Source organism: Astatotilapia calliptera, chromosome 19 (genome assembly GCF_964374335.1).
Source record: "Astatotilapia calliptera chromosome 19, fAstCal68.1, whole genome shotgun sequence".
Classification (NCBI taxonomy): domain Eukaryota; kingdom Metazoa; phylum Chordata; class Actinopteri; order Cichliformes; family Cichlidae; genus Astatotilapia; species Astatotilapia calliptera.
The window spans coordinates 11,518,352-11,541,092 of record NC_137440.1 but is presented as its reverse complement, the minus strand read 5'-3'; the positions used below and the strand labels follow the sequence as shown (position 1 = coordinate 11,541,092).

At 46.9% G+C, this 22,741-nt stretch overlaps 1 protein-coding gene across 8 annotated transcripts in view; it reads left to right on the top strand.

The window, feature by feature from the left end:
• The window catches only part of LOC113012405 (AT-rich interactive domain-containing protein 1B-like), a 211,899-nt gene that overhangs the window by 37,220 nt on the left and 151,938 nt on the right, over window positions 1-22,741 (top strand). For all 8 annotated transcript variants that reach the window (XM_026152589.2, XM_080293915.1, XM_080293918.1 and 5 more), the window contains one exon: window positions 19,062-19,265. In XM_026152589.2, coding sequence (XP_026008374.2) covers window positions 19,071-19,265 — 195 coding nt within the window. In that variant the 5' untranslated portion in view covers window positions 19,062-19,070. The remainder of the gene's footprint in view (window positions 1-19,061; window positions 19,266-22,741) is intronic.

Here is a 22,741-nt window from a genome sequence, read left to right as displayed (position 1 = left end):
ATTTCTCTCTTATGAATTATTAGTGTGATACGAACAAAGACTTTATAATGGGAGCAATGCATCAATGTCACTTTGTATTATGCGGCTATCTCGGGGAGCCTTGTGCATAGTGATGGGCCTGAGTATGGCTGCTGGAATTTAATTTATGGTACATGTTCTGCATCAGATGGACAGCCCACGGGGTCTGGTCAGGAAATGGACACGCAGGTGTGTGTGTGTGTGTGTGTGTGTGTGTGTGTGTGTGGGCTTTGTGCTTTTAGATGTTTCTGTGTGTGTGGGTGTCCTTGAGTGTTTGTGTTTCTTTCCTCTGTTTGTATGTGCTGGCCGTGGCAGGCTGAAGTCCTTTCGTCAGCAGTAAGCAGTCCAACCTCAGCCCCCCCCCCCGCCTGCCGTTTGTTTATGTTGTTTTGTTTACATCTGTCTCGGCCAGCCAGCGCGATGCTGATTAGCAACACTAGAGTGAAATTTTAATTTGCTCTGTTGAGTCCGATAAGGGCCTGCGCAGCATTTTTCATCTTCCTTGGATGAAACGTGGAGCCGGCGTAGGTAATTGGCAGGCCGGGGTTCTCCCTGGTCTACATGCGGTTTCCACAAAACACCAATTAATTCTGATCCTGAAAAATAATAAGAATAAAAAAAAAAACTGCCCAGTTGCATCACTGGATGTAAAGCCTGTGTATTATTAACCGGCTAATAAAATGATTGTACTTGTTTTTTTTCCCCTTCCGGCCCTGCTATGCATTCACAGCATCCCCTGGAGTCAAAGGTTGGTGAGTAAATGCCCTGAAGAAAGGATTTAATTACTGTGAGCGGGTGTTGATTTTGTGTCAGCTGTTTCTCAGCTCCGTCTTCCCCGAGCTGCCGGCGTCAGGGGGCGGCCGTGAAATAAAAAACAAAGCAGTTTTGGGGAAGACGGCTAATTGTTCATATGGGAGATTTGACACTTCGAGGTGGATGAAGTAGTCAGAAGTTCTGGATTTCTTTCTGAGGACTTGTTATTTGTTAGGCTTCACCTCAGGTTTGATGGACCAGACGCAGACGTATTAATGCCACTTGAACCATTTTCATTGTTTAATAATCGCAGAATTAAACACAGAGCTGCTGCAGGAGGCGTGAGGTCCTTTGGCACTGACATAAACACAGAGTCTGCTGCTGTCCTGTCTGCGTGTGAGGAGGCAGACGGCCCATAGGAAGGCTGCACGTGTAGAAATGTAGGCGATATCTGCTGTGAGTCACACGGAGGCCCGCCGACCTCTGTTGAGTTGGCCTGGCCGAGTTTACCGAGAGAATGAGTGTGTGAACTCTGGGAAATGTCAGCACGGTTCCAGTCGCCTCCCGACTTCAGCTTTATGAAAATGTGAAGAAAAAGAACTATTTCTGACTCGAACACACAGACACTGGGCTTCCTCTTTTCCTTCTTTTTTACTGTTGTGTATGTGAGGGGGGGCGTGGCGCCCCAGCTTCCCCCAACCCCGCTGCTCTGACTTTCAAATATGCTAATTAGCCACGTGCGGCTCTTGAATGGACGGACCCCCCGAGCACCACAGGAGGGGGCTTCCTTCTTTCTCTTTCTTTCTTGCTCAGGAACATAAATGTAACTACGGGTAAACAGATACGTTGATGCACTTATTGCTTAGAGAGATGCTTCGTTTTGTATTTTCTCCTCTGTTGCTTTTCTGTGCCTCGCTCTCAGTAGCTCTGCAGGTCTCCCGGGGGACCAGCGGTCAGGCCAGAGGTATTTAGAGAGTAAGCGTGTCCTATCGAATATTTATACACAATCCTGAGCAGATCTGTGGGCTGCACACTCCTCTTCCCTTCTCCCCTCTGTGGGCAGCAGAAGAGGAAACGGGAAGCGTAGCCGCCGGTCCCTTCGGAAATGAGCAATTCTGTGATTGCTGCAATTAATGAAAATTTTAAGATACCAGCGTGACATTTTAAGATTCAAGTCTCCCTCACTTCCTTCTGTACAATAGAGCTAATGGTCCAACATTTCAGTGCAACAAAAGCAGAGGAGAGGAGGTTAATTGGCAGATTATCTTCAGTGTTTTCAGGAATTCAGAAGATTTTTGGTGCACATTATTTTCCCACTGTATCATGAGAATCCCCCTTTTTTTCTTTACCTTGAGGTTTGTCTTCAGCCCTGCTCATAGATACTCTGTTTATAATAATGTGAAGGTGAGAGTAGTGGATGCAGGCCTGCGTTTATTTACTGCTCAGGAAAAATGATTGGTTCACACACACAGTCTGCGCGTGTGTGTGTGACTTCATGTATGAATAGCGTGCTGCCACCATCCTCTTACCAGCCTGCGAGAAAATCATTATCATCAAAATTATCATCGCCGTCATCTGTCACTTTCCACATCAAAGCCTCTGCACTTCTCACTGTTTCCACCACACTGTAGGCTCTGCTCTCCAGTCACACATCTTGCTGTTTGGTTTGAGTTGATCCTAATCAGCTCTGGCATGGTGGGACCATTTGTTCAGCTAAAAAAACCAAAAAGCAAACACGGCCAGCACGGTGCTGCGTGTCGTTTGTGAAGGAAGACAGAAATAGGAAAACGATGCAACGCAGAGATGCTCCGAGTTTCTGGTTTTCCTCTCTTCCACACATGCGCTCGGCCTTTAACGTGCACTCAACCACGCGGATATATTTTTCAGAGCCACAGCATAATCTTGTCATCTTTTACCTCTCCAAACCCCAAATTGTGGGACTTTATAGACACTGGTCACAACAGGATGCTCTCGGTCACTCCTGGCTGAACTCTGCTTCATTTAGATCAATTTTCTCTCAATAATTTAGGAAGTCATTCACACCACATCCTCTTCTGTGCAGAGATGCATGCTCAGTGGCTGCACAACACAGATGCATACTTCGCACTGCTTGGAGCTGGTGTCTGTGGGATGAGAGGTTGTGTTGAAAATGTAGTTTGTTGTTGTGAGCGTGATGCAGCCGGACGTGTGCGCTCTACATTCCAGCCACTCCTTTGACACAAACCGGATGAACTGGATTAGATATCGACAACATGAGTGAACTTTATTTTGGTGTTTAAATGTCTTATTTCTTTAAGATGTTAATTCCTTCAAAGAATATCAATACGGATGGCGAGAGCATTTGTTTGCTGTGTGGAGTTAATCTCCCCGTGCTGCTGTGCCTGCATGTCTGTGCGTTTCTGAGCGTGTGCACACGCGTGCACGCCGCCCAGCTCGATGAACATCCGTAGTTACTGTTGGCTAAACATGCAAAGGTTACTGTAATGTCAGACACATGCCAGAGGGGAGCGTGGAATACCACATTAACATAATCCATAGAAGAGCGTCCCATCTATAAACACTGACGCGCCGGGCTGATCGCCACGCTGGAGCACGTGACCGCTCGCGCTTCTGCTGCGCTGCACGAGGCTGAAAGGAGAAACCGCAACACGGCCATTCTTCTCTGAGGGAAAGACCAAAGGTCTGAAAAGAAATTGCTGGCTGTCAGGCAAAGACTGGCATCTTCCCGGCTCACGCAGAAAAGATATTTTCCTCCCGTCTGACCCGCTGACCCCGCGCTGCACATGTGAAACATGCTGTACCATAAAATCTTCTTCTCATTCATTGAGTTATAACTTTATTTCCAGGTAATTTATCAGCATCAGACAAATATAGACGTGCAGAGTTTTATCTTTCCTTAGGAAGACCTGAATTGAGTTTCACTCGAGTGTCTTTAAGGGAATTTAAATACAGCTTTCCTGGGCATCATTATCCAGATATTCATAACTCTGTGTGGTTATTTCCTCCCCAGCAATAACTTGCCTTCTTTTAGAATCTCCCGAGATACGATTGCAACACAACCCCTTGACTAATATTTGAGGCGTTGAGTATTAATTAGGTGTTTTATGGTGGCTGAGACGTCCTAACGTGCTGCCCTCTCACCTGCCGGGGCGGGGTCCTGCACTGGGGGGGGGGTTGTTTTGATAATTATGTGTGCTAAAGCCAGAGAGAAGGCTCTTAATTTATTTGGAAAATGCATTTTTATATTTACGGCTTTGGTCGGCGCTTTTAGAGAGCTATTGTTTTCATTCACATAACCCCGTTTTAATTAGTCTGTCTTTGGAAATCCCCTCTCTGTGTTGTGGTTTTAGTCGGACGCTGCAGACTCCCACAGCTCCCAGACGTTTCTCAACTTTTTCTTACACGCTGGCTTCGTTCCAAAGAGCCAAGTCATGTATGCAAACTGGTGCACGTTCACGTTTTGTGTTTGAAACAGCCCGTTTATCTCTTTCTGCTCTTTTGTCTCTCGTCTTTTTCCCCCACAGTTGTTTCCAAAGTCTCTTTCTGTCGTTTGGATGCGAGTTGTGAGTGACCTTGGCTGGTGACTACACTGCCTACTCATTAAGTAGTAAAGATGAATGGTTTCATTATAGTGGGGGGAAAAAACGAGCAGGGCCAATTAGTGGTAATTAACAGCGGAGAGGGCGAGGTGCTCTGGAGGGCTCCCTGACCCAGACAGAAGGGGCAGAGGGCTGTGTGTGTGTGAAGGAAATGCAGGTATGCATTTGAGGAAGGCGATCATAGGCATGTGTGTGGACAGCAGGGACACAGAGTGTTTAAATGAGTGTATGTATGTGCAGTGCTGTGGGGACGGGCTTCTTTATGCCACGATTAGGAGCGTGAAAGCTAAAAGTGGAGTTTGGGGGTGTTGGAGAAGTGTGTGTGCTCCATTTACATCACAAGGCAAGGCTGGACATGCTTGCAGACATTCCTGCATGCTGACAAATGGGAAAATCACAGCACGTTTCAGCAATTAGAGGTGACGAGGTCAAGAGCCGGCAACACCTCTCCTTGACTTCTGACTCCCGATGTGATGTCACTGTCCCCCCTGCAGCCCTTCGGTGTGGCCGGGGAGCTTGTTAGGCAAAGGTCTGAGAATAAAAGGCCCTAAAATGCCAAACCAATACACCATCGGCACTAATGAACATTTTGCTGTGATTTCTTTCTTCTTAATTGGAGATCTTTTCTTTTTTGTGCTGATCTGCAGTATTTGAGTATCTCAGCATCAAGGAGAAACTCAAGGTTGTTCACAGTACACCATCAGAGCCTCTCCCTCTCTCTCAGCGCTGCGCTTGATGCGTTCACCCCGCCTACCTCTCGTTTTTTTATCAGTTCCTGGGTGAAATTGTCACAGACATGTAATCCTTCGGGTGCCACTAGCTGGGAGACGTACACGTGAGCGTGCACGGAATGGTATTGGCGGACGAGGTGTCTAAACAGCAGGTAGCGTGGGGTCTTGTGTCCAACATGAAAATTCTGGCGAGTCGATAAAGCGGCGTTCAATATCCCCAGGAACGCGGCTGTGTTGTCACTTTAAGAGACATGTTCGAGTTGGCAGTTACTGTGAGAGCGCGTTTGTAAAGGCTGCAGATTTTTTTAAGGTATTTTGCAAAGTGCTGGCAAAGTGCTGCTTTCAGGGCCCCTGAAATTGCAATGCCTGGCAAATGGATGGTTTGAGGAGTATACAATGTATTAGAAGTCAATTGTGCATGGGAGGGCCTATTTTCCATATCGCTAGTCGAACAAGTGCGTGTGTGAGTGTGTGTGTGCAGCTGTTGCGTCTATGCTTTTGTGATGCACACACACTCAGACTGCTCAGGCCCCGTCTCCCTGTTGTTGTATTCCCCTGTTGCTTCAGCGACTGCAGGCTCTGTCATGTGGAGGTTTGCGTGTGGTGGGGTTGAGGGGTGGGGGTGTTAGACTGTGGGGGTGACGAGCATCAGAAACCATTACCCGTAATGGCCTCATTCCCCACATATCCATTCCCTTCCCCTCTCTGACATTTATTTTATGACTGCTTACATATCAAATATTTAAATAAACAGAATCGGGGGCTTCGGCTGAGGTTTGCCCGGGGGTGACGGGTGGGAGTCGTGGCGGCGGGAGTAAAGGGATGGATGATGACATTCATTTCCGAAACGAGGAAAGAAAAAAAACAGGTTTGGGGGGTGGTGGTGGTGGTGAAGGGTGGGAGAAAAAAGCAGCGGCGGCAGTGAAGAGGAAGGGGGAGGAAAAATGCTTCGCTTGGCTCCAATCAAAGCGTGGCGGAGGGCGGCGTGTTTTTTCGCTTACGCCTGGCAGCAGCAGTGACAGACGGCTGTGCGTGAGCCTTCGGGCGCGAGTGCTGACGTGCGTGCGCGCATTACTGCGGGGCTCATCAGTCAACGTTTCCCGGGGACGCGGGAGGATGTGGGAGAAGGCCCCGGTGGCTCGTGAAAAGCAGTCCGCTGTGCCGAAGCAACATGAGCTGTGTGACACAACGCAAAGAAACAAAGTGAAACGCAACTGTGAGGCCAGGTAGAAGGAAAGAAGGCAGGTAGAGGTGAGAAGGGGGAGGATTCGTCCGTTTCCTCGAAAGAAGAGGACGGAGAATGAAAGAGTAAAGGCACATGTGTGTGTAGACGTGTGTGTGTAGTGAATGAAGAGACAGCAGTCCTGGGTGCAGGCGGGCAGTCGTACGCTGCCTGGCGTCGGTGGGAGGCCCATTACTGTCAGGCTAATCTTAAAATAATTAATTGCGAAGTCGACGCTTTTTAAAGAGTATTGTAATTGAATCCTAAATTAGGCTTGGGAAAGGGGACGCGTCCTGCTTTGCTGCAAGGCTGTTCCCGTTCTGCAGTCATGTACACACACACACACACACACACGAGTGGGTCGTGTGCAGGCGGGCAGAATAGGGGGAAAAAGACAACAGGCGAAGGAAATGCTAATGAAATGCATATTTGGGGAGAAAGGGGCCATCTATAATTTAGCTGTGCTCTTTGAATGTGAATGATGTGTGTGCAAGCGCTGTGATTTATTTTTGTTGTGCAGAGGGATAATTCTGTCAGAGTAGGCTTTTATTCTTGTAAACAAATGTGGGGAAAAGAGCAGAATAAAAGTGGAGTAATAAAGTAAACAGAATGGTATGAATACATTTAGCTGCTGGCATGAATAATTTGTATACGGGACGGAGGAGTTTGATGAAAGAGAGATGACAGATATGAGAGCCTCGATATCGCCTGATAAAATTTCAGGACGCTCTCTGATACGCTGTTTTCCGCCACTTGTTTTTATCTTTGCGTGATTTTGTGTGCCACTTCCGCACACGTGCAGATGCAGCTTGCGACGCCTCGAATCCTCCGAGACTCGAGGCCGCTCTTAAAACGGGCGGCTCGGCGTGCTCTCGCCTCCACACGCGGCTGCTCCTCTCGGATGACCCTCGCAAAACTGTCGGCTGTAGAACTTTCCGGATGAAAGCTCCCAGAAAAGGGTCTGCCCTCCATAAATGTCGGCTCTGCTTCATAAGTCTGGCACAGGGGTCAGGGGTCAGGGAAGGGGTTTTTGCCTGGCAGTCGTAGAAATGAAGCAGCAGAGGAGCTTCCTGTTGTCACGTCACCTTCTTTGTTGCAGTGTAGTTCAGAATCAGAATCAGAATACTTTATTGATCCCTGGGGGAAATTATTTTTTGTTAGTTGTCTGCAGTGCTGTATTCCTTCAGCTTTGTTTTGCACGCCGGCCTCGCGAGCACACTGAAATTATCAGATTAAGTGTTGCAGTCAGTCAAGGAAAAACCGAGGAACCAGTCCAACCGCTCTGCAAACATGTTGGTCCTTGCTGCCGTTCACCCCGATGTGCACTTCAGGTTCAGCCGTATTTCTACCTGCATTAACAACACGTGTGTCAGAACTGAAACACAATGAAATTCTTTTGCTCTACATTCGAGAAATTGGCTGCGTGCGTGTGACAAATCAAACGCTCCTCGTGCTGTTTTCCAAATGTTTGAAACCCGTTCAACTCTTATTTGGCCCAGATCTGACAGCTCCAAACTTGGCTCAGAACATCCCATTTTCTCCTGGCTGACTGGGATGAATAACAGCAGAGAGGACAATATTGTGGTCTAGCTGAGCACGGCTGACTCTTCTGTCTCTGTGATCCCTCTATCAATAAGGAACACAGGCCTGTCAGAAGGCCTGCCAACTGTTTGGCTGTCCATGCAGGCTGCTCTCTACTCAACATCTGGACACAGATGGTACACACTGCTCGCACACATGCAAAATGCTTGCACACATTTTCTCGCTCATACTGGCAGACACTCGCCAGCATGCTGTGCACTTACAGTTATACTGATGTGTGTGTGAATTCCTGCCTTTCCACACACACTCAAACATGGTTAGCACACGGCCATTTTCAGAATCCTTTTAAGTTGCATCCACAGTGTGTAAAGTCATATATATGGCGTGCAGCTCAGTACAAAGAACAGACAAACGCACACTTTCTTTCACAGATTTGGTCACATGGTGGAGTCCGTGTGTCGCAGCCAAGGATCCGCAGCCTCTCTTGGGAAATATGTACGCGTTCCTTTAATATGTCTGGCTCTTAATAAAAACCTGAGAGTTAAAGGTCGGTCAGGGTTTGGTGTGTAAAACAAGTCGCAATCGGGGTAGTTATTCTGGCTCGATCTGCTGCGCTCTTACAAATGTCCAACTTGACACAACAAGTGCAATTCAGCGGCTTTTTCCCCGTTTTTCATTCCTCGTGCAGCAAAAACAAAATGAAAACTCATTCTGTGCACACTCAGGAGTGCTGGAGACTTCACGTTGAAATCTAATTAAGGTCATTTAACTGCAAATATCGCTCAGTTTTACCAGTCACATGGTATTCATATGGTGCAGCCAGGCCATCGTAAACACAACTGCCCTGGGGCTTAGCAATGATGGGAGTAAATGGTGGAGTTCAGCTGGAGTCAGAGGTGTGTGTGTGTGTGTGTGTGTGTGCAGTCGGGCCATGCATCAGGGCTCCCACAGGCCTGGAGCCTCTCATTGATCGATCCAGCTCCCCCGCCTCATGTTCCCAGCCAACTTCAGTGATTGATTCCCAGTCAGAGCCCCGGAGATGGGAGGCCTGGCCTGGACTGACAAAGCCTCGGCCTCCCAGAGGGTGACCCGGAGGGGCCACAGGGAGGGGAGCCTATTTCCAGACTCGAGGAGATGTTTGGGAGAAGTCTTCCCAGCGAGGAGGAAGCACAGAGACTCGCATTCATCACGGGAGAAAATGAAGGCCACATCTGCTGGTGCTGCCTTGACCGCCGTGTGGGGAGCGAGATGGGGTCGTGCTGGAGAGTAGACATGCTGTAGGTGAAGGGGTTAAGAGGTACTGGTGTGGGGGGGGCTAGAACATTACCTTAGCACGCTAGTACACAATCTGTCATAGCTACACACACACACATTACCTCTGCAGGCATAAACACGTCATGTTCCCATCCACGCTGAATATCGCCGCAGCTCCATCAGCGCGTCTCTCTCCACGTCACTTCACGGCGTTTGAGCAGAGGGAAAAAAATGATATGAAAATCAATTTTTTTCTAATTAACTTTGCACATTTCCAGCTGAGCTATCAGACGTGGGGACCTTGTGCGTCGTGCAGAGTCCGATAATGAAATCAATTAGGTTCAAATGGTTTCAGGTGACTTTTAATGAGTATTTAATATCTGCCTGAGGAAGGAAGGTCAGGATATCTGTTTGTTGTTTGTATTTGTGTTTTCTTGGGGGGGGGGGCTTAAGTGATGGATCACCCGCAGGAGAAATATGGATGCTTCCACCCTGGGAGGACTGGGCAGTCCTCCAAAACAAACTGGCTGAATGTAAATCCTTGTTTTTAGTTGGGCAGCTCTTTAACTGCACCACAGGGATGACCTAGTTTCTGTCAACTTCCTTTTTTAGACGCTGTCGAATTGTTATCGCTATTAATTCCTTCACGAAGACGTTTTTGAGGCGCTACACCTGTGTGTCAGAAATCGACGAGGAAGCATCAGACAAGAACTCAATAATGTGAAGGGGGGACTTATTGTGGCCTTGCTTCACATGCTTTCATATTCATAATTTACGCTGCTCCCTCTCCTTCAGTGGCCAGCTTCCCAGCCTGTAGGAGCTCGTTAAGCTTTGCCTTACAGGGAAGACTAATGGATGGCAAAGAAGGCCCCCTCAGGACCCTTTAGCATCATTTCTGTCGGTTCGCTCGCTTAGTATTCGCTTATGTAGTTTCACCCTACTCTGAGCACAATATCATGAATAACCATTGCTAATTCATAAACACACTTTGTGATACGGGGCCTCGTTCATAATTATCCGAGCTGCAGAAAAGCAGTTTCTCTCCAACAGCATTCCATTAAAAAGGTGGTGATTTCCTTGAATAAGGGGGATTCTGGCCTGCATATTTAATGCCAGCATTTCCTTTGGGCACCGGGAGACGTGGGAAGCAAAAGGGCAGCACATTTACTCTAATAGCCAGGTCCTTTTTGAGAGGGGGGCGGATAGAGTTATTGTTATTTTGCTCCCTCCTGCCCATTTTTCCTCTCTTTCATTCGGTCGTGTCACAGCAGCTCTCCGTGGGGTTCTGCAGCCCGGCGAAGTTAGAGCAGCGCATTCCTCTCGTTCCACTGTGGCCCTGAGATGAAATGGGCTTTTTCAGCAGCCCTCCTCCTTCCCGGGGTCGCGCCAGGCACCGGCCAAAGACGTCAGTCCCGCCTGGCAATGAGAAAAGACTGGAAATATAGCAGACCTCCTAGTAATGCGAGAATAGACAAGCAGCCCTGTTGGAGGTGCTCTTTCCTGAAAGCATTTGCATTGGGTCCAAAGCAGTAGCTGTACATGGTCTTACCTCGAGGCTTTTCAGTGCGCTCTGTGCCCGGTGAGAAGCTTTTTTTAAGGTGGTACGATGCTGATTTGTAGCATTTGAGCTTGCAAGCTGATAAAAACATGCTCAACACGTGAGGAGAAAAGGAATCTTGACCTTTGACTTGTGCTCTCAGCATAGTTGGTTATGGGCTGGCTCGTTTTTATGGGCCGATGGGTTTTTTCGTTTTTTTTCCGTAACGGTATAAACACTGAAAGGCGGTGGATTGGCCAGATGCTAGGAGATGTGTAAAAATAACTCAGTTGTTTGGTGCTGGCTATTGTGGAGCTTCCACAGATTCAGTAACATTAGCAAGTGGTGGAGGCCAGCAGATGCAACACGTTGGCGGGTGGATGACGGAAAGGCAGGAGGAGCAGAGACCCGAGGCGGTGAACTGAACTTCAGGTAAGAAGTTATGACCTGCAGTAGGCCTGCACAATAAATCGAAAATTTATTGTCATCGCGATATCAGCCTGCGCAATGGGCCCATCGCAAAAGACGACGTAAACTGCGGTAATTGGGTACCTTAAAATGTTTACACACGTGCTTTAAAGAATTTACAAATCAAAGAAACCCCTTTATACATTTGACCAGTCGAATAGAGCCCTTCACGGCATTAACCAATCAAATGGATTAGAGGCCCGCCTCCTACGCAGGCGGGGAGGGAACAACGCTGCAGCAACGAGTCAGAGTTGTAAAGGCTGAAAAATAGTACCTCGCTTATTTGGAGGTACTTTTGATTTGATAAAGACGACATTCTCCAAACACAGGTGCTCTGCAAAACTTGCCGAACACTCGTGGCAACCACCAGAGGAAACACGACTAATCTCCACCATCATCTTCAACACAACCACAGAGAGCTGTTTGAAGAGTTGAAATGTTTTTTTATGGGAGCAATGTTTCAATGTTAAAGTGCACTTTGTTCTTACACTGCTATTACAGCGCTTTCATTAAATAAAACTGTTGCAGTAAAACGGAAATTATGTATTTGTTTGTTTGTTTTTTGCTATTTATTTTATTGCAAGTCATATCGTTATCGCAGTATTGATCACAGTTATCGCACATCGTAGGTTTTCCTAATATCGTGCAGCCCTACCCTGCAGTCTATCTGGGTCAGATATGAACCAAGTTTAGGTGGAGTTTATTTTCGTTATGCTGACTTTTTACAGTCAGTTACAATAACTCGTACTGCGTGCTAGCTAGCATGACGGAGTTTCTATACAGCTGGGCGGGTGCTATGATGTTACTGATGTTGAACTTGTTTTATCTTATTTTATTTATAAGGTTAGTTATTAGAGTTTCCAACCGTCCCGTCTCGTATTCAGAGAAAAAATTACGCGTTTGGTGTTGAGGTGAAAAGAAACACAGTTTGTCCCGGACTTCAGCTACAATGAAAAAGACAAAGCTGGAGTTATTCTGTCTTTGCTGCACAGCTGCCTCTTCTTCTCTCATTCTCTCCCCTCCCTCTCCTGTTGCTACTTCAATCATGAAACTGATCAATGATCAGCTGATCGGCTTTTCTCTCTTGTTTGTTTATCACTTTGCGCCAGAAAGAAGAAACCGGCAGATGTCGCATTAAACAACAGCAGCACGTTTGATCAGCTGTTGTTAGAATTTATTTAATATTACTTTCTAGTTTTAGCTGATGTTTGCTGGAGCCACAGCTGTAAACCTGCTGGTCATGATGTCTGTTTAGATATGTGGTGAGAGGGAAACATGAAGATGAAACCAGGAGATATCCTTACTGGATCATCAGAGCTGAACAGGTGATGGAGAAACAGGTTTACCTTTTAGGTGACATGAATGAGTTGAAGGGAAGTTATGAACTGTTTCTGAGAGACAAATAACACCAGGATCCTTTTCTATGTAGCTGACAGCTGGTAACTGTGCAGGGGCGGGTCTAGCAAAGTGTTGCCAGGGGGCCAGGTAGGGCATTAACAGGGAAAGGGGGGCACAAAGAAATACTTTCTTATTCTCATTTCAAATGTCTCGCTTTTAATAAATAATTATCCGAGTCTTACAACAAACGATTGATGCATATATACCATCAGAACAGTGAGCATCACTGTCACATCAGCGTTTGTTTTCATTCAAAGGCTTTATGATTTTTCCTATAATGGCGGCTGGTCTCTAGTCAAAACGCCCGGGACTATTTTATGTCCCAGTCCGGCCCTGGCTCTCAGCAGAACCCGCCCGTGTTCGCGTCTTTTTTCTCCTCGTTATGCAGTGAAAACCTGAATGATTCAGTCTGGGAAAACTGCACGCTGGCAGCAGACGCGGCTGGCAAATTTGCAGCGTGTGTTCTTTCACACATGCTTCCTTGACTGTTTGCAGACGATGGCATTTTATTTGTTTTCCTTCTGTAATGGCGTGTCGCTGGCATGTCGGCCGCGTCTCGTTTTGTCATCGAGGCTTTCTCTGTTTTCTTTCTCTCACCGCCGCTTCTTCAGCTCCCAGTCTCAGCAAAGGAAAAGGGCTCCGGCGACCCCGCGACCTCAATCTCACTTGAGACAGATGAAGCAGCCGCTCGCCTCCTCCTCCTCCTCCTCCCTTTCCTCTCTTCTCTTCTCCTCCATTCCCCTCCTCCCCCTTCTGTTAATGACGTCTTTGTGCCGGCCGTGACAAACACAACACTCTGCAACTTTTCCCGAAGCACGCGGGAGGGGGTGGGTTTGTTTTGAGCGCTCTAACGCGTGCGTGCGAGCGCGTGCGTGTGCGTGGTGTAAATATTGGTGTCAATCGTGGAGGGCGCACCGATCGCTGGCTCCGAGGAGAGAGAGCTATTATGCGCGCTGCCCCAAACACAAAAGCCCGCCGGTCGGCCTCATAACAACAACCTCTTATCTGGCTTCTCTTTGTCTGCTTTTCTTCCTCGACTCACGGCACCATTGGGAAACATCCGCCGTGCGTGTATACGTTTCCCTCGCCTCCTCTACGGCTGTCGCGCCCTGCACCTCTCTCTCCTCAGACAATTTCATGCCTCTCATCGCTAGCCAGCCTTCACGCCTAGCTGCCTGTGCCGTACAGGCATATTGGGCTGAGGAAACGCAATTTGGCTCTACCTAGCTCCCCGCGGACCAGTACTGCTCTTCACACTGTCATTCGTTATGAGACTTTTTACTAACAAGGCGTGCATGCTGAGATGCAGGATGAGATTGTGTTTCAGGACATAATTCAGTGAATTTCTAAGCGATGCGACACACACACGGGAATGCCAACGCGCACGCCGCTCAGCCGCAGTTCTGCTTTCAGGATGAGATGAATTGATAAGAAAGAAATGTCAGGGCTAAGTGTGGCGTTTTGTTGTCAGTGTTTCCTTCGATCTGGCATCGAAACGAGGCGATAAACTGATATTAAAGGCTGATGTGCTCCTCGTGGAGCCCGGGCAGGGAGGAGTTAACGGCGTGCTGCTCCTCTCCTCTCCGCTTGATGACATCAGTATTGTCTCTGCATCCATGAAATTAATTTTTCTAATCTTAGTCAGCAGGAGCGGGGGAATTTGCACACATTAATATGGAACTCGATCTGCACTCGCCCACTGCTGCAGTCTCTCTTCTTGTCTTTCCGCCTCCATCTTTTCTTTTTCCACCCTTTCCATTTTATTTTCTGTGTGCAGCAGTAGGCCCAAAGCGCGCTGGGTTTCAAGCCTGAAATGCGGAGCTTTGTTCTGGAGGCCTGGGCAACGCCGGGCCCCGCAGTGTAATAGGAGCTGGAGAGCGCTCTGCTGCACGGTGCAAATAAATAACATAAAAGACGAGGCTGATTGTCCCAGCAGACCAACCGGCTCTGGCTGCAGCGCATTGATTCTCCGGAGGCCGGCGCGGCGCAGAGGATAAAGAGGATCCGTTGACAATAATTATCCTTATTTGTTTCTCCTCACAAATACACACAGGCTAAAACGCTTTCATTACGCAGGAATTAAAGCTGCTGCTCTGCACAAGTCCTCCCAACACAAACAGACGATAATCAATGATTTTCATACAGGTGCAATTTTTTTACAGTTTTCACATGGCACTGATTTTCCAGCCAAATAAGCCTTTACCCCGACAGCACACACTGCAGCCCCCAGTGCACTGGGCCTGAAATGAAACGCTCCCATCCAACCTGCAGGAATGTGTTGCTCGAGAAAACGTTAAACCGCCAGATGATACGAGGATCGTAATAGTTCAGCGAATTGCTCTTTGATGGTCAGATAATTTCACAAGTTGCTGTGTCTCAATAAAGCAGCTTGTAGACCATAAAGAACATCATACGAGGGAACACATTCTGCTCCACTGTTGCTTGGATGGAAACTGCCTTAGTGGAGATATTAGTGGAAACTCTGCAGCCCTGAAGGCGAGCGTCAGGAGCGTTCCTGCACCTGCTGAATAGGAAAGCGTATTTTTCCCTCTGTAGTTTGTTTTTCAGGTGAGGACGAGCCACGGCAGCGTGGACCTGTTCGGGCGTGCGTGCGCATTCCCTCACCGCGGCGGATAAATGGGCCAGTTTTCCCCAATAATTCCTCCATTTGAAATGGGACTGGAATAATAACCGTTTACTAATATTGTTTTATGTTCGTTTGATCCCAGTGTGTGTCTCATAATCCACATATCCGAGGCTTTTGTGTCGAGCGTTTTGTCTCTTTCTGATTAACAACTTAGCACATTAAAGCAAGAAGGAGTAAAATCATTTTCGCAACATAAAAATGTTGTCGATTGAGCTCAGAAAAGCAATTTAGCAGGTTTCACCCCACAGTAATTTCACCCATGTTCTGTTTTAATGGCTTTGTTTTGCAAAATAAAAAAAAATAAATAAAAAAAAACTAAAAAGCTCACGAGAGTCGCAGCGCTGGAGAGGAGTTCATAAATTGAATTTTAAATTTAGCAGTTGAATTACTATTGTCTCCCGTGCCGCCTCCCCCTCCTCCGTTGAATGGCATGCCCAGATGAACAAAGTGAAAAACACATTTGAAGAAAATAAAAAACAATTTCTGTGTATTCCCTCTAGTTTTTTATCTGCTGTCCCTCCTGGCACAAACAAGATTCACTTCGTGTCATTTTCATAATTTTTTTCCTAAGTACAGTCATTTCTCTCCGGGAAGGGAAAAAAATAACGTTTCAATTTGTCAGGAATGGTTGTCGTTTTTTGTGCCTGGTGGTGTGAGGGGAATCGTGGGCATATCTCTAGGAAAAGGCTGCAGTGGGCTGAAATCTCATTTAGTGGAACCTGTCATGAGAGCAGATTTGAGGCTCCGTTTGGGGAGGCGGAAAATACTCTTTCTTTTCTTTGCCCGTGGTAACGCCGTGCGTCGAAGGTGGACCGAGGTACCTGATATAATTTGATTGTGGCTGTTTTATTTAAGATCTCCCCCAAAGTGTGTGAGGAAGTTGGAGAGAGATGAGAGCGATGCAGCGAGAACACAAAGAGCCATCAGCAGAATCTGCCACTGTGTCTGTGTGAGTCTGTGTGTGTCTGTGTGAGTCTGTGTGTGTGTCTGTGTGAGTCTGTGCTCCCAGCCCTGCTCACAGGGAGGCCTAACTCTTACGGAGACGTGTCGTCCTTATAACGAGGTGAGGAGGGCTCAGTCAGTAATCAGATTTTAATTTCACGTCTGATTTTTGGCCTCATGGGAAACAAAAATCAGGTAAAAAAAAGAATTTTTTACTTAATTCTGGCTATAAAATGCAGACTCACTCCCCTTTTGGTTCACAAGCCAAGATGGCAGAAAGTGAAAGAGTTTGCAAGATCCGGCGAGTGGAAGTGGGTCTCCTGAGTCCACTGTCGCCCTGGCCTCTCTTCAAGGACCTGCAGTGGGCTTGCGAGGCAGGAATTAGACCCTAATCAGGACTAACGTCTGCACCCGTCATCATCACCTCTTTTACTATTTAAAAAATACAAATAATTGTAAAAAGACACATTTTGAAGGTGCAGAGCTGCACAGTGTTTATGTCCACAGTTATGAGCAGATATGAAGGTGCAAACCAGCGCAGTGTCCTCTGAAGCCGTGGATTATGTGCACGTGTGTGTAAAATCGAGCGTCCACTTCTCCGCTTCCAAAAACTCTGAGGTTATTTTCCGTCCTCAGTACCTTTGTAAGTGCAGCGTTTAATGTTTTTTGTACACGTGCACACTTGGCAGCGGCGTGTGGGGGATTTATTTGTGTTGCGCTCAGCGTTTTTGGCAAACCGAGGACCTCTTGAGCTGGATTGGTGAACTGGATGGAGTTGGGGAGGGTGTGTGTGTGTGTGTGTCCCATATCACGGGTGGCACAGTGCCCTGGATTTTTCAGAAACTCGAGGACGTTTCATCGCTTAGTGCTGTCTGTGTGCTGTGGGTGTGCAAACATTCGAGCGGGTCATGCGCTGCCCTCCGCTCCATTATTTGAAACATATGACCGGCATCAGTTTGAGCATATCAACAAAATACTCGCAACAAATCTCCCCTTTGATGTTCAACTGGTTTAACTCTGTATATTACTGCGCTGATGCACTTAGAGCTAACTCTGCTTTAGCTGTATTGTAGTATTCTGAGCAGCTCACTCAGGCATGCTCTTTATTGTCTCTTTGAGCAATAAGAAGAAAAAGCATACAATACGATGAGTCAAACTTTTCTCTGAAAACGCTCCGTCTGTCAGTAAAAAAAAGATTTTTCTATCAGAAACATCTTAAAACTTGTTCTCCTCACAATGGTTCATAACTTTAATTCTTCCCTAATGTTCTTCAGTTTAATGCTGGCAATCATTTTGTCAGATTAGATGTCGCGTTTCCTCTTCTGCTTAAATGTTTCATTGTCGATCCTTTCTGCTGGTGCACTCGGTGACTTCCTCCTCCCTCACACGGGGGATGATTCACTTCGTTTTTTCATGCACGGAGGAAGAAAAGCAAAGGGCAGCGAGTGTCTGCAGTTCATTATTATACTGTTACAAATCCGGCGATGCAGACCTTTGCAGGAAAGCCCCCCCTCCTCACACACCTGCTGTGAAATAACTTTAAGAGCGCTAACTTTCTCGCTCCCTCTTTCCCCGCCCAAACACAGTTTTATCACCCTCTCTCTCTCCCCTCCAAACTATTCCACGTGCACGCCTCAGTAGGCGCGAACGCTTTAATGCTGGACCGCCATAACTGTCCACGTAACCTGCTGAATAAAGTGCTCCCATCCCCTGACATGTCTTCTTGATATTAGCCTGGCAATATGAGGCAGCGGCAATTTCTCCTCCGCTCTAGACGAGGTGATATTGAGTTGGGGAGAAGGGAGGGAACTGAGGAGGGAGTTGGTGGTGGAAGAGAAAGAAGAGGCGGTGCGGGGGGGTCGGTGGCGGTTAGTTGGAAATGAGAGAGGAGAAGTGAAAGTGTGTGTGTGTGTGTGTGTGTGAGAGAGAGAGAGAGACACAGTAGGAACAAAGTGTCATAAATCACTCATGATCCTACGCGGCACAGACAAAAGAGAAGAAGAGGGAAGATAGAAGAAGTCTGCATTATCTGCCCAGCAGACAGACAAACACGCCGCTGCGGGTGACGGATTAGCATTAGCCTGATGCACTGTACCGGAATTTTCCAATGGCTCACTGGGACCCCAAACAACCCGTAAAAGGGCTCTGAAGTACTTACAATGGAATAAATTACCCTTGACATATTCTCTGTCCTGGCTTTGGTTTTCCTCTGTGCTCGTACGGGAAGCGAGCTCTCCAGGTGTGGCTTTGGAGAGCAGGTCCCGACTGCTTTGCTGCTCTGAATTCCCTCTGGGATTCAAGCTCGCGAGTTTGAAATGACCCGTCACAAAAGCTTGGATCCACGCCCCTGCACCCACAACCTTTACTTAAACTCGGAAGTACATAAACTCGACTGCAGTAATAGAATAACTATCGCTTTATCTGCCAGTTTGCTGTAAGCAGCCGTATAGCACGAGTCGTACGGTGGTTATTGGCACCGCGGGGCTCTGGTTGCAGGAACGCGGCCATAGGTTTTTATTGCCGTTGCCTCCTGTTGCTTTAAACAACATTTACAACACTTGTAAAAGCCTCAGAGACATTAAAACAAAGATACGAGCTTTTAGGTTTTAATTAAATCATTTTATTTTGGCTCTTTTCCAGCAGAGTTTTGCTCCAAATAGCTACTCAATACACATCTTTGCTTATTTAATTCCATTTGTTGTTCATTTATGATCTGTTGACATTAATTTAAAGCTTTCACTTGTTGTGCAATTATGAAATAAATCAGCGATGGCTGTGGTTTGGAGTGGTGCACTAAGTGGACTTCAGTTAGGGGTTCCAACTTGGCAGATAGCAGATGAATTAATTTGAACGCCTCTCGGGCAATTACAATGCACTGTCATGAATGAAGTATTAGCCAAAAACCAAATGCTGACTATGCATTAATAACCCCTCTTCTTCTCCCCTGCAGGTTTCCTCCATGGACTTCATGGCTATGAAGCGCTCGCAGCTGTACGGCATGGCCAACAATCCCTACTCCGCCCCGCAGCAGCCGGGGGCCGGACCCTATCCCCCCAGCCAGCCCTACGCATCGCCTCCCCCGCATCGATACCCGATGAGCCTACAGGGGAGGGGTCAAATGGGCATGGGTGGGATGCAGTATCCTCAGCAGCAGGTACGCAAACAAACCGGAGCACTGCATCTTTGCACCCGCGTTCGTCCTCCGGCGTGCATCGCGGATAGGTCGGCCCTCTCTGCAGTGCCGTTCCAGATATCACAGCTGCCTTTATAAGCGATATTGCAATGGGACATTTGCTTCTCGCACGAACATTATCCAACGATTTCCCCCTGAAGGCTTGGCATGTTCAATTTGAGACGCAGCCTAAAATACCAGGCAGCGCATCTCACACCCTGGCATGTGGTGGTGTCACTCCTGTTCATCACTCAGTTCCCGTTAGACTCCCACTGGAGCGAGATGGGTTTGATGCTGTGTGTGTGAGCGTGTGCGTGCAAGCCAGTTCTTTCTTAATGCTTGTTTGATGGTGCATTTGTGCACTTTGTTGTGCATCTCTATTTACTTTTGGAGGCATGTACGTGTGTGTGTGTGTGTGTGTGGAATGCTCTCTGTGTAGTAAACAGACGCAGCGCGGTCGGCCCACGTCACAGTCTCTGTGCAGCACAATAGGTCTGTGTTGGAGACAATAGTGCTTCTGTCTGCTTTATTGAGTCTTAAGTAAATCCCATTTGGACTGGTATGGTGTGTGTGTGTGTGTATTAATCTGCGTCCCTTTTATCTTTGCGTTTGTGTGAATGATACGTGTGTGCCACAGTTTTGGCAGAAAGTGAACTTCTTCGGTGCGTGTGTGTGCATGCGTGCAGATAGCAGTTTAAATTCACCAGTGTAGTTTGCAGTGAAGCAGCAGTGCCGAGCACCACAGCGAGAGAGGGGGGAGCACAGTGTTCCCTGCTGTCACTGCCGGCTATATTTAGTCTGCCTGGTCTGTTGGTCTGGACTTGAACACCTCTCACTGGGCGAGCGAGCTTCCACACATAGCAAGAGAGTATAAAAAGAGAGAGAGAGAGAGAAGGGGAGAAACGCATATTGACTAACAGGCAGACTTCCTGTATTGTCTAAAAATATTGTGCAATGTGCGTACAGGCAGCAGCAGAGGAGATGGTCCTGCACACACACGTTCACACACATTCTCCGACCGATCTTTCCTATTATGCAATGAAAATGTGTCATTTGAAAACATAAAAAATGTCTGTTTACTGTTGATCCACTCAGGTTGTGGGAGCTGCTCTCATTTGTCTAAATCCAGAGAAAGGCGGTCAGGGGTAATAAATTCTGATAAAACGATACATCGAGGCATCGATTTATATCTTTTTTATTATGTTTTGGGAGCTCTCGCACTGAGGCGGTGCTGTCCTGGGAGGTTAGCATCAGCACTGCGAGACTTGGTCTCATCAAGGCCCGGGAGGAGTTTTGTAGCATGAAATGCAAACAGCTATGAGGGAGCGGGGGTGTGATGCCAATGCGTAATAACATACAGCCAATGACACACAGAAAAATACATCCCCGGTTGTGTTTTGTGATGAAATCCTCTGCTGGATTACATATGGGAGGCTGTGGTTGGGGTAGCAATCACTGCCTAGCATTATGGAATGTAATTAGTTCAAATAGAATTAGTTGTTCGCTCTGGCTATAGCCATGGGAACTGTGCTTCTAAAGTTTCTAATTATCTGGCTCTGGCTTTAAAAGCAGCACCGCTGCATTGCCTATCTGCTGCTGGTGAAATCTAGCTCACAGTAATGAGTTTGGAGGAGGAGGTTTAATTCCACTCTCTCAGATGAGCGTAATGAGCCTTACCTCCAGAAAGGCGGTCAGGGGTTTGATCAGGGAAGAGCAGGGAGGGGTAAAAAAAAATGTGTACTGGAACATATACAGTGAATCTGTTCCTGAAGCGAGTGGTAATTAAAAATCAAAAGATGCGTGAATTGCACTGATGATGGACGTGATTGCATCTCTCAGCACGCCCTCTTTCCTAACCTCGGGATCAGCTGCAAACAGCAGTCCTGACTACAGCTGCGTCAGCGAGGGGGATTGTGGGTGATGTAAGACGTAGCGCACACAATCCCCCATGATGCATCGCACTTCGGGGCTGAGACCTCGGCTTGTCACAGCCAAGCTGCTGGGTTGTTGCCAGGCAACGTGACGTCAACAAAGACCTGCGTTGGTCTATCTCTGTGATTTCCCTGGGACTTGAGCGACTGTGTGTGTGTGTGTGTGTGTCTGTGTGTGTGTGTCGGGGGTTTTAACACCAGACTAAAAGGTCTTCTTTGACTTTCTTTCATTATTATGATTAAACTCTGCAAAAAAATTAAGCCCCATTCGTCTTAAATATGAACTCCACAGTAATATGTATATTTCATCCTGTGCAGTTATTGGATATGTGTAAGGGCTCACCTCTATCCTTTGCATAAGGCTCACGTAATTAACCATTTTGTCATAATTTGACACATAATGGTTTGATTACTGGTGATGTTACTGGAATCTAATCTGTGGTACTGGCAGCGTGAAAGCACAGGTCGCTCTTGGACAGTTCAAGTCCCCCCATCTTCCCCCAAATTCATTAATTCACAAGTCAATGAGTGAAAACAGTGTCCTCCTGTGCACGGTTAGATTTCCACTAATTACGGCGATAATTTTGTTTCATCATAGTTTTCTTTTTCTGACAAAAACAATCAATGCTTGAATAAAAACTAAGGCACGAGGACAAAAACCGTAATGAAATTTATTGACGCTGAATAAAAACGAGATGAAAACGTTTTACAGAGACGAGCTCCAATCACATCTAATGAAGCTGTGCAGAGGGCGGGGTGAATTTGGAAGTGATCCAATCAGAAGTAAGCTCCTGGTGTAGGAAGGTCGATGAGCACATTTGATGTTCCCCAGGAAACGCTTCCTGTTTCTCATGAAGACGCGTGTTGGGAAGAGAGGAGTTGATATGTTTGTAAACAAACTTTAGAATTTATTTTTTAGCTACTGAATCAACTTTAGTCTGCGATAATCTAATTATTATAAATCTAATAAATGTGAAAGAATTTAGAAGCCGAAATTATGACAAAAATGAAAAATTTGCTGTTAAAATTAAAGCTGATTAATAAGTCGGTGTTATTATTTCTGTTACTAGTAGTAATTTTGATAGAAATGTAACTATGTTTATGTGTGTTTGCATTTGCTATACAGATGCAATTAAAAAGGTGTCATATTTGCACAGCGACATTTAAACACACTTACACCTACACGCTGCACACACACACACACATTAAAAGCTTATGTGGAGACAGAGGTGAGAAGCTAAAAGCATATACAAACCCTTCTCTGAACATTCATGTAAACATCTCGACTCATCTTTAATCTGTTTTTTCACTGATGGAAGGTTATCAGTGCAAACCCACTCGGTGCGTTTTGAGACGAGTCGGTGTTTCCGTGTGACCTCGATTACCTGTTCAGGCCACGAAGCCTGATGTCAGGAGTTACCTCCGGCTCGGATATGTGCAGGCATGCCGATGCAATTGTGCGTGCACGTACACACACCAACACGTTGTTAACAATGCATTTCACCAATTAAATTCTCCTCTCGTGGC